At 47.1% G+C, this 12,053-nt stretch overlaps 1 protein-coding gene across 2 annotated transcripts in view; it reads right to left on the bottom strand.

Annotated features, from left to right (window-relative positions):
* Positions 1-12,053, bottom strand: part of LOC106555561 (amyloid-beta A4 precursor protein-binding family A member 3) — a 33,641-nt gene that overhangs the window by 17,319 nt on the left and 4,269 nt on the right. For both annotated transcript variants that reach the window (XR_015695266.1, XM_087703278.1), the window contains exons 2-4: positions 9,072-9,426; positions 6,218-7,061; positions 703-742 (exon numbers count right to left, since the gene is read on the bottom strand). Coding sequence is in view for 1 of the 2 variants with exons in the window: in XM_087703278.1 (XP_087559404.1) it covers positions 703-742; positions 6,218-7,061; positions 9,072-9,385 (1,198 nt within the window). In the remaining variant the exon portion in view is untranslated. The remainder of the gene's footprint in view (positions 1-702; positions 743-6,217; positions 7,062-9,071; positions 9,427-12,053) is intronic.

The raw sequence follows: 12,053 nt of genomic DNA, 5'->3' as shown, positions 1-12,053 counted from the left end.
CTTCTCGCATGCCCGCCCGGGCTCCTTAGGGCCCCAACAGGAAGCAGTTGCTGGAATTAAGCAGCCACCATGAGAAAGAGTTGGCAAAACAGCTCAGTTCAAATTGGATCTGACCGTGGAGGAGGCTCAGCAGAAGCACCTCACTGAGGACTACGAACATAGGCTTTCCAAGCAGAGGGAAGACCTGCGGGAGTGCAAAGCCAGGTACCGGCGCCTGGAGGCTCAGTGGACTGAGATGGTCAGCCAGTTCCAGGCCGTGATGCAGTCCCACTGGAACAAGGCCTTCCGGCTCTTTGCCACCAGGGGTGCTTCCCTCCAGCCTTCGCCCAAAGCCCCATGCCAGGCCGAAGCAGACCCCAAGTCGGAATTTCTGTCCCCCTCTGACCCACACAAAAAGACCCCGAAGGGGGAGACTCTCTGCAGCAACACAAATGTTCATTGCACATATCCAGCCCAGGGGGGTGGGGGGGCATAGTTTGAGGACTCTGATTTAGTGCAATATAAAAAATGCAAATAATTTTTCTGCGAACCACCAAAATTTTCTCGACGATCACCAGTGGTCCACGGACCACCGATTGGTGAACACTGCTCTAGCCCACCTCGTTCTCCAGTACATCTGATTGGCTCTTTGGTCTCAGAGAGAGGGAGAGGCTGGCCCAAAGTTCACATGACATAATAAATCAATCAAAAGTCTTCACTTACCATCTTTATAAGGTGGGAAAGATGACACATTGCCTTTATTCTGTTAAAGAAAGAGGAAAGGGGAAAAAGAATTGGCTTTGTAAAGCCGGGGAGGAGATCTTAATTATTTATTTATGACATTTATCTGACCACCTGAAACCAACTAAACTTTAGGTAGCTTATAACTTTACATACTAAAAACAGGATACAAAATCAGAATAAAATTACTTTACTAACTAACCTCAACGGCTAAAAATCGGGAATTATAGAAATCAATCAAATGAATCCCCTTCAAACTCTGGATACCTAATACATGTATTTTGTTTTAGAAATTTGATGTAAGCCAGTGGTGGTATTCAAGATTTTTTACTACCGGTTCTGTGGGCATGGCTTGGTGGGCGTGGCAGGGGAAGGATACTGCAAAATCCCCATTTCCTCCCGATCAGCTGGGACTCGGGAGGCAGAGAATAGATGGAGGCGGGGCCAGTCAGAGGTAGTATTTGCTGGTTCTCCGAACTACTAAAAATTTCCGCTACCGGTTCTCCAGAATTATTCAGAACCTGCTGAATACCTCCTCTGATCTAAGCATCTTTTACGGTTCCACCACAAAACCGCGTTCGACTAAAGCGCGCTCGACGAAACCGCGTAGCTGACGTCATCACAGCGCGATGAAAAAAGCACGCTGCGAACGCTAAAGCTAAAATTAACCCCTAAACCTAAACCTAACCCCCTAAACCTAATCCTAAACCTAACCCTAAACCTAACCCTTAACCTAACCCTAAACCTAACCCTTAACCTAACCCTAAACCTAACCCTTAACCTAACCCTAAACCTAACCCTAAACCTAACCCTTAACCTAACGCTAAACCTAACCCTAAACCTAACCCTAACGCTTAACCTAACCCTAAACCTAACCCTAACCCTTAACCTAACCCTAAACCTAACCCTAAACCTAACCCTTACCTTAATGTGAATTGGCTTGCTTTCAAAGCGCTATTTAAAGCGCCCTTTTTTCTCCGTGGTCGCTGTTGTCGTCTAGTGGTTTAATCGGGCGCGCTTTAGTGGAGCGCGGTTTTGTCGTGCCACGTCTTTTACTAGAAAACTAGATAAACCTTGATTCCTGGTGTCAGCATCCATGCTGTTTTCGTGATACTTCCCCCTGCCTTTTTCTGATTTTTAAAAAAAACTTCCCAGTCTAGCCAAGAGCACTGGAACTTTTTAGGGGATTCTCATTAAAGTATTAATCAGGCCCAATCCCGATTAGCATCTGGGATTAGTAAATTTAGCTATGTGCCAATCATTTTATAGCAAGCACACCGTAATGACTTTGCACAACTGGTGCAAACTATATAATTTATGTTGTTGTGTCATGATGTTGCAATGCACACCTGATATCACTGGGTTTTTTTTACCGTAAGGCAATCAGTCTAACCAGAAGGCAGTTTATATTAAACTTCTGGAGACAATCTCCCAGATTATTTGGTTTGTGGCAGGATGTAATGAATGTATAAAATTATTAAAGTGGTGCCTTTCAGCTATCGTGCAAAATCCTTAACCCTAGACTGCTAATTGCACAGATAAGAGAAAGTGGGAAGGCAAAGATGCCGCTAAAACAGATAGTCCTCAAATTATGACCACAATTGGGCCCAAAATTTATATTGCTAAGTGAAACATTTGTTAAGTGAGCTTGCCCCACTTTACGACTTTTCTTGCCACAGTTCTTAAGTGAATGATTGCATTTGTTAAGTTAGTATAAGTATAACCTTCATTGTCATTGTACTTAAATTGTACTTAAATACGACGAAATTAGTAACAGGGTTATTAAGTGAATCTGGATTCCCCATGGACATTGCTTCTCAGAACGTCAAAAAGGTGATCACATGATCCCGGGACCCTGCAACTCTCATAAATATGAACCCCTTGCCAAGCAACTGAATTGTGATCAAGGGCTTATGGGGATGCTCAACTGTTGGGTGGAAAACAGTCATAAATCAGTTTTAATACCACTTTATAATGCCTCGGTAAGGTCTTGGAATACTGCATTCAGTTTTGGTCACCATGATGTAAAAAAGACGTGGAGACTCTAGAAAGAGTGCAGAGAAGAGCAACAAAGATAACTGGAGGCTAAAATACATGAAGAACGGTTGCTGGGTGTGTCTAGTTTAATGAAAAGAAGGACTAGGGGAGACATGATAGCAGTCTTCCAATATCTCAGGGGCTGCCCCAAAGAAAAGCGGGTCAAGCTATTCTCCAAAGCTCCCAAGGGTAGAACAAGAAACAATAGGTGGAAACTAACCAAGGAGAAAAACAACTGAGAACTGAGGAGAAAATTCCTGACAGTTGGAACAATTAATCAGTGGAAGAGCTTGCCTCCAGAAGTTCTGAATGTCCCAACACTGGAAGTCTTTAGGAAGCGTGGAATGATAAAACCGCGCTCCACTAAAGCGCGCCCGATTAAACTGCGTCGCTAACGTCATCAGCAGGGCGACAACAGCGAGCGCGGAGAAAAAAGGGCGCTTTAAATAGCGCTTTGAAAGCAAGCCGATTCAAGTTAAGGTAAGGGTTAGGTTTAGGGTTAGGTTTAGGGTTAGGTTAAGGGTTAGGGTTAGGTTTAGGGTTAGGTTAAGGGTTAGGTTTAGGGTTAGGTTAAGGGTTAGGATTAGGTTTAGCATTAGGTTTAGGGTTAGGTTTAGGGTTAGGTTAAGGGTTAGGTTTAGGGTTAGGTTTAGGATTAGGTTTAGGGGGGTTAGGTTTAGGGGTTAATTTTAGCTTTAGCGTTTACAGCGTGCTTTTTCCGTCGCGCTGTGATGACGTCAGCTATGCGGTTTCGTCGAGCGCGCTTTAGTCGAACGCGGTTTTGTGGTGGAACCTTTAGGAAGATGTTGGATAGCTATTTGTCTGAAGTGGTGTGTAGTTTCCTGCCTAAGCAGAGGGTTGGACTAGAAGACCTCCAAGGTCCCTTCCCACTCTGCTATTCTATTCAGTTGTTTCAGGGTCATTGTAACTTGAACAATCACTAAATGAACTGTTGTAAATCAAGGACTACCTATATTTGAACTGTAGCTCAATAAATCAGTCTCATGATGTCTACATCCAAAGGAGAATATAACCCAGAGGTGGGTTGCTCCTGGTTTGGCCCGGATTGGGCGAACAGATAGTGGTGGCAATGGGAGGCTCCGCCCACCCGCCCAAACGCTTCTGCGCATGCAAAGCATCATGCGCAAGCAATCACGTGAGCATCAGAGAACCGGTAGTTTAAAAAAATGGAAACCCACCACTGATATATACAGAGAGTCCTTGTTTTGCGATCGTCGCTTAGCAACCGCCTGAAGTTATGATGGCCCTCCTTCAACCAGATCCCGAAGTTTTGAGACCCACCCACAGTCACATGACTGAATGTCGGGCACTCAGCAACTGCCCCACATTTATGGCCGTTTATAATGTTCCATAGTCACATGATGGAAGTTTATAATGGTTTTGCCCCAAACCATCATTTTTGTTTTTCAGAAAAACAGGCCCCTAGTGAACCATTGGTCATAATAATATCAGGTCGTTCACAAAAGTCACCTGATTTATGTCCATGACGGGCAGTCTCCATTATAGCTGTAAGTCGAGAACTACCTAAATGGGAAGAAGGCGGGGCTTAGCAGTGAGAAGACGGACTTTCAGGCAGTTTCTGAGAGACCATCTATACCGGGGTTATTTTGGACGATTCGTTTCGAATCTAAGCTGTCCCGTAGAGACAGTGACGTGGTGGGAACTCCAGTGGTCCCAGAGATTTTCGCAAAATCTCTGGGAACCTAAGGAAAGCCCTCCTAATCCAGTGACTTCCGGATCAGCCGATGCTGACTACAACTGCAAAAGCCCAGAGAGAGAGTGGATATAAGCATGTCGTTTGGTGTGAGTTTTAAATCTTTTTTTCTTGTTGGAAAGAGAACTACCTAAATGAAGCTTTCATTTTCCTGTCTTTACTCTGTAATTGTTTTAACGTTGAACATTCAATGTAGCTTTGTAAAATGGGCCAGCTATGATTTACTTCAGGGGTGGACAATTAATCTTCTCAAGAAGACACCTAGGAAACTGGGACTCTTGTGGAAAGCTGTCACTGATACCCCCACCGTCCTGACCCTGGTTCCACCCCAACTCCCCACTGCCTTGCTTCCGTTGCCATGGGTTGGACGACAGCCTGCAGGCTGGATATGCCCCACATTATCAGGGTTCCAAATAGTGTCCAAAAGTAAATCAGAGTCCAAGGCAAAGTATTGCTCAAAGTTCCAATTTATTAAGAGAGCCATGTTGGCACATCTGGGAAAACCCGAATCTGAAAGCTTCTGGTTTTCTACACCCAGTTGAAAGTTCAAGATCTTGCCCCCACACCAGTGATGGGATTCAGCCAGTTCGCACCTATTCAGGAGAACCGTTTGTTAGCTTTCTAAGCAGTTTGGAGAACCAGTTGTTGGAAGAAATCTCCTTTTGTTCTCCCCACACACACACACACTTTACAGGGCTAATCCTGTAAGGAAGGCAGGAAGGAAATATTCTGGTGTTGTTTCTAGCCTCATCTTGATTGCCCTGCTTACAGAAACTGCCTCTCTGGTTAACCCTTATGACATTGTAACAGCTAAGGTGAAGCGCCCATCAACGTGAGTGACATTGAGTTGGCCATGCCCAGTCAGTCACATGACCATTGAGCCATGCCTATCCAGCTGGTGATTAGGGCAGAGAACCGGTTGTTAAGTTATTTGAATCCCACCGCTGCCCCACACCCACTAGCCCATCAGATGGTCCAATCTCCCACTGCCATGTTGGCAGCTTCCACCCATCCAGTTCCAGGTGCAGAGACAAAGGATGACCTTGGGTTTCTAGAAAGAATTTTGTTTTGCCTACATAGCATCTACTCCGTACAATCCCCCCTCCCATAGAAAAGACATAGTAGAATAATAGAAAGTGTTGGCAGGCCAAAGCTCGAAGAAGAATATGACTGCAGGCTTGACACACGTACTGTAAAATGCCCACGTCTGATTTAATTCCTATTCCTGTATAACTATTCAATTAAGTGGTTGTGGTGGCCTAGTGGTGGAGCTCTCGCCTTACAATAAGGAGGATGTGAGTTCGAGCCTAGGTAGAGGCAGATATTTTCTTTCTGGGCACATTGAGACTATATCTGCTGAATATAACTCTGCGTTGGCGACAGGAAGGAGATCCGGCCAGTAATCACTCAGCTCCATTCAGTTGCCCAGACTCCACCCCACCAGGGATTATGAGGTCATTCAAAGAAGATGATGATGACTGTCGACAGGACTCACACAACAAAGAACAAACTAAGAACAAACCAAGGGAACCTGGTTTACAACAATTCCATAACCCCCATCAATGCAAACCAAGCTTGATTAAACAAGCCAGCAGTGTTTGCACATGGTACTCAGCCATAAACCATGGTTTGCAACAACCCACCCGGTGCTAAGTCAAAAAAGTCATCCAGGCCCCTTGATGACTTCCAGGGCAATGTGTGAACATTGCCCTGCAAGATACTCACCACTGGATCGGAGGTGGGAGAGGAATCCTCCATGCGGTTCAGGGCAGGCGCCCCCACTGGATCTGGGGAGCCTTCCCAGCTGCGGGCCTCCAAGTTGGAGTCAGACGAGGCAGCTGCTTCCAAGCCAGTGGATTCTTTTAGGACCCTCGATCTGGGCCTACGTCCTTTCCTTCTTCTCTCTTCCAGATCATCACAGGCAGGTTCAGGAGGGACCTTCTCCGGGACCACAGCCCTTCCTTCCACTTCCATTTTCTGACAGCTAGTCATCAAATCTGAGTGGGCCAGGGCTACCCGGTCCTCCTCCTCCTCCTCCTCCATGGAAATGCCCCCTTCGTAATGGAGGAGACTGAGCAGGTTCTCCTGGTTGGTTTCTGAGGAAAGCAATTCCACACTTCTCTGTCCCTGGACGGATCTCAGGAGGTGCTGAGCGGCTGCCCGAAGGCCCTGCCCTGTGGCCACATGGAGTAGAGAAGGGGCACATTTGTCTGGAGGTCCCTGGAGGTCCTCAGGATGCTCAAGGAGGGGTCGCCTGTCTCCATCTCCTAACCCCTGGGTTTCCTCGCCGTCCGAGGCAGCCAAGAGGTCCTCTTCAGAAGTGGGCAGCTTGTCGTGAAAGCTGGGATTAAGTCTCTGCAGTCGGGCAAAAAGCTTTAAGAACTCGGCCTGGTCAGGCTCTGGAATCACCTCTTCCTCATCCTTCTCCTCTACCTCCTTCGGAATTTCACCCTGGTCAATAGCGGTCTTGAGGTTGCTCTCTATCTCGGAGGAGACCTGGTCTGGTTTGGGTGTCCAGCATACGTTCTCTTCCTGAGCTGAAGCTTTGGCACCCTCCTCCATACCATTCCTGTTGAGGAAACCCAAACCTTTAACGTTTCTCCAAGTGACAACAGAGGCTGCCTGCCCCAAGAAAGGAAGTCAATGCCAAATATATACATATTCATATATGTATACATTTTGCATTTTATATATGCATAAAATGTATACATAAATCATGGGTGCTTCACAGTGGTGGGTTTCAAAAAAATTTAGAACCTCTTCTGTAGGTGTGGCCTGCTTTGTGGGAGTGGCTTGCCAGCCATGTGACCGGGTGGGAGTGGCTTGCTAGCCATGTGAATGGGTGGGCATGGCCAACTTATAAAATGTGGTGAAACTCACTTAACAATGCTCTTGCTTAGCAACCAAAATGTTGGCTCAGACACTCTGGCATTTAAAGCATGCGAGTCTTAAAGCTGTCAAGTTACAAGGCCCTTGTACCCCTAACTCTTTAGGAAAAAAAAAACCAGGGGTGTTCAAACTTGACAGTTTTAAGACTTGTGGACTTCAACTCCCAGGATTCCTCCTCTCGCTCTTCATCTTGATGATGTGTGGACGTGGGGGGGAGGGAGCTGGAACTGGTTTTAAATGGTAGATTTGTGGAACCTCTTCTATTGAAGAGGTTAGAACTGGCAGGAACCCACCCCTGGTGCTTCATCACTGGAGGCTTTTAAGAAGAGACTGGACAGCCACTTGTTTGAAATGGTATAGGGCAGTGCTGGCGAACCTTTTCGACACCGAGTGCCGAAAAGAGAGCGCATGCTTCAGAACACCACACACCGGAAGGGAAGATAAGCAGCACACATGCACATGCCGGGAACTTCCACTTCCAATTTCCGGCATGCACATGTGCCCTGGCAACTAGGTCTTCCGATTTCTGGTGCACATGCGAGCACAAAAACCAGCTGGCTGCTGCGCATGTGCACACCATAAACCGGAAAGTCAGGAGTCCAATGCGCGCATGCACGCCAGGATGCTGCTCCAGTTTCTGGTGTGCCTGTACATGTGAAAACCAGTCAGCTGGCGTGCCCCGGGACCCAGAAGAGCAAATGGCGACGGCTCGCGTGCCCGGATAGATGGCTCTGTGAGCCACTTCCAGCACGTGTGGCATAGGTTCGCCATCATGGGTATAGGGTCTGCTGCTAGAGCAAGGGGCTGGACTAGAAGACCTCCAAGGTGGCCTTTCAGCTCTATACTATCTCATCGAGTCATAATTTGCTTTAACTATGCTTCGTTGGACCAGCTGCAGTGGCTGTTTGCACAAAGCTCTGAGCCATAGTGAGCAATTTAAAAGATGAACATTGGGGAGCTCCTTCTCAATGCTAGAAATGAAGAGACATAGTTTCTCCCATTTCTGAAGCAAGAAATATACAAGACGCATTTACGTTGTACAATTGTCAAACTCCGTGTACTAGAGGTGTGTGCGTGTAGGTACCCATCCATCCGTCTAACCATCCCAGGGGTCCGCAACCCCTAGTCCAGAGTCTAGTGCTGGGCCACAGCCCGCTTGGAGCCGGGCTGTGGAAGGGGTGGCTGAGTGTACTTGTGACACTGCACTTGTGAAAGCCGCGTGCGCCCACGAAATCGCCTCCTCCTTCCCGCCACCGCTTCCACCGGTCCATTGAGCCGGAAATATTGGAGACCGCTGATCCATCCCGTTTCTACACTCTAGCGGGAAGACCAGGGGTGACATGCTCTGAAGTCCGCTATGGGCTCGCTTCTCGCGGGCATGGGTGCTAAACGTGCGCTTTGTGCGTAGGCACACCGCAGACACTAAGAAGCTTTTTCTGAATCTGCAACGGTAAGTAGAACAGCGGGGGGGTAGGGGGGGAGAGAAACCAGTCGTTGTGCTGGTGTTGTGCTGCACGACTTACATTTGATAGGGAACGGGATTTCCTGCTTTCTAGCGAATATAAATCGCACGGCACAGCCGATTGTTGCACAACTGGCTATCGGTTCGCTTGAACCGGTAGCATTTCACCCCTGAGGAAGACCTAGATAAGTAATAAATGAAATGTGAAAGAGAAGGGAGACATTTTACCTAGAGATCTCAGGATCCAAAGAAGTGGTATCTTGTGGTTCGGAGGATCTTTCGGATTCCCCATCCCCATCCAAGCTAATCCTGATCTCTTCCGCTCCGGGGTAGCAGGGCCCTGAATCCAGATCTGGAAGCTCCGCGATAACTTGGTTGTCACCAGGAAAAGTGGGCAGTTGTTGGATAGTGGAAGCATCTTCTCCAAAGTCAACAGGCGCCTCAACCTCATTTCCCAAATCCGTGGGGGGAGGCACTAGAGATTCCGAGGGGTTCCCGAACCCCTCAGTTGCATTTTTCTTAACATCCATGCCACTGTCCATCGTGATCACTCCACCAGGTCGCGACAACAAATCATCCTACACTTGGAAACAAAATGGCAGTATATGTAATCTTGGACTCAGGTAGAGTCAGGAGTTTCAGCTTCATTCCTTTTCTCACAAGGCATCATTTCCAGAGGCGGGGGTGGTGGTGGGGAATCAGTCGTTCTTCTGAATGCATGGTGGGGCAGGACTCAGGGTAGTGCTAGTCGTAACTTATAAAGCCCTTCATGGTATTGGATCTGGGTACTTGAGAGACTGTCTGCTGCCAATTACCTCCCACAGACCCATTAGATCTCACAGGGTTGGCCTCCTCCGGGTGCCATCTACCAGCCAATGCCATCTGGCTATTACCCGGGGGAGGGCCTTCTCTGTGGCAGCTCCGGCCCTCTGGAATGGACTCCCCGCAGGGATTCGGATCCTCACCTCTCTCCAGGCCTTCCGAAAAGCCGTCAAAACCTGGCTTTGCCGGCAGGCCTGGGGGTGATGAGTTCCCTCCCCTCTCGACATGTATGGTTGTGCGACTGTTGTTTACTTTTATTATTTGTATTTTTTTTTATGTTCCCCTTTTCCCCCTTGAATTGTTCACCGCCCTGAGTCCTCCCAGAGAAGGGCGGCATACAAATAATAAAATTCTAATTCTAATTCTAGTTAAGTACAGGGAGTCCTCGATTTATGACCGCAATTCAGCCCCAAATTTCTGTTGCTAAGTGAAACATTTGTTAAGTAAGTTTATTCCCGTTTTACCACCTGTCTTGCCATAGTTGTTAAGTTGGATCACTGTAATTGTTAAATTAGTCAAATTGTTGTATAGTGAATCTAGCTTTCCCTTTGACTTTGTGTGAAAAAAGGGGTTTACCAGCCACTTTTTTCAGTGCTGCTGTTAAGTTCTAGTAGTCACTAAATGAACTGTTGTAAATCGAGGACTACCTGTATTTCAAGGGAGGGGCTTAAACTGCTCAGATAAGAGATCACAGGCATGGATCTACGAGGCAGGATATTTCTGAACATAGTTTAGGATTCTTAGACAGAATACTAAACCCATATCCAGAAATAACTTATTTCACCAATCTTCACCAAAAGCATGAGAGTTTGTCACATTAAAAGCTTTGTATGATCGTTAGGGGAGGTGGTGGCTCAGTGGCTAAGACACTGAGTTTGTCCATCAGAAAGGTTGGCAGTTCAGCGGTTCGAATCCCTAGTGCTGCGTAACAGAGAGAGCTCCCATTACTTGTCCCAGCTTCTGCCAACCTAGCAGTTCGAAAGGACATAAAAAATGCAAGTAGAAAAATAGGGGCCACCTTTGGTGGGAAGGTAACAGCGTTCCGTGCGCCTTTGGCGTTTAGTCATGCCGGCCACATGACCACGGAGGCTTCTTCGGACAGCGCTGGATCTTCGGCTTTGAAACGGAGATGATCACCGCCCCCTAGAGTCGGGAACGACTAGTACGCATGTGCAGGGGAAACTTTACCTTTATCATTAGGAAGTCATGAGGATAAGCCAGGCCTGTCAAACTGGTGGCCCCTAGGCCAAATACGTCATGAGCAGGCCACAGCCACACCACAAATGTCGTTCCATCACCCTCTGGAACGAACTCCCCGCAGAGATTCGGACCCTCACCTCTCTCCAGGCCTTTCGAAAAGCCGTCAAAACCTGGCTTTGCCGGCAGGCCTGGGGTTGATGAGTTCCCTCCCCTCTCGACTTGCATGGTTGCGTGACTCTTGCCTATTTTAATTATCTGTATTTCGTTTTATGTTCCCCTTTTTCCCCTTTTTGAATTGTTCGCTGCCCTGAGTCCTTCCCGGAGAAGGGCGGCATACAAATAATAAAATTCAATTCAATTCAATATGTCACGTGACACGATTGAGTTTGATACCTGTGGGATAAGCCCACATTGATGCAGAAACCCCAAATGCAGGCCATCCCCAGGTTAAGACTTAAGGAGAATTTCTAACTATAAACGGGCTGCCTATGAGAGCTCGACTTAGTGACCGTTTGAGCATACAACAGGCCTGGAAAAAAAGTGACTTATGATGTATGACAGTGGCTGCATCAACCTGGTCAGGTGATTTACATTCGGACGCTCGGCCACTGGTTCACCGGGGAGTTCAGGGGATCCCTTTTTGTGACCTTCTGAAGTGCAAAGTCAATGGGGAAGCCAGATTCACTTAACAACCGTGTTACTAATTAAGCAACTGCAGGGATTCCAATTAACAAATGCGGCAAGAAAATTCGTACAATGGGACAAATGGTCACTTAAAAATGTCTCACTTAGCATCATAAATTCTGGGCTCAATTGTGCTCATAAATCAAGGATTGCCAGTAGAGGTAATCCTCAATTTATGGTCACAACTGGGACCAGAATTCCATTGCTAGGTGTTGTTAAATGAATCGTGCTCAATTTTACCTTTTTGCCACAGTTTGTTGAGTGAGCCATAAGGTTATTAAGTGAATCCACCTTCCCCCATTGACCTTGCTTATCAGAACCAGCTAAGAAGATTGCAAATGGAGATCACATGCCCCCCCAGGACACTGTAATCATCATAAACACACTTTGGTTGCCAAGCACCCAAATTGTGATTATGTGGCCACTGGGATGCTACCACAGAGATAAGAGTGAGGACTGGAGGTAAGTTATTTTTTTTCCGTGTCACTGTAACCTTAAAAGTAA

The sequence above is a fragment of the Thamnophis sirtalis genome, unplaced genomic scaffold (genome assembly GCF_051295495.1).
Source record: "Thamnophis sirtalis isolate CommonGarterSnake01/CBP01778 unplaced genomic scaffold, rThaSir2_p1.2 scaffold_1, whole genome shotgun sequence".
NCBI lineage: Eukaryota > Metazoa > Chordata > Lepidosauria > Squamata > Natricidae > Thamnophis > Thamnophis sirtalis.
This window is presented reverse-complemented; position numbering and strand designations above follow the sequence as displayed.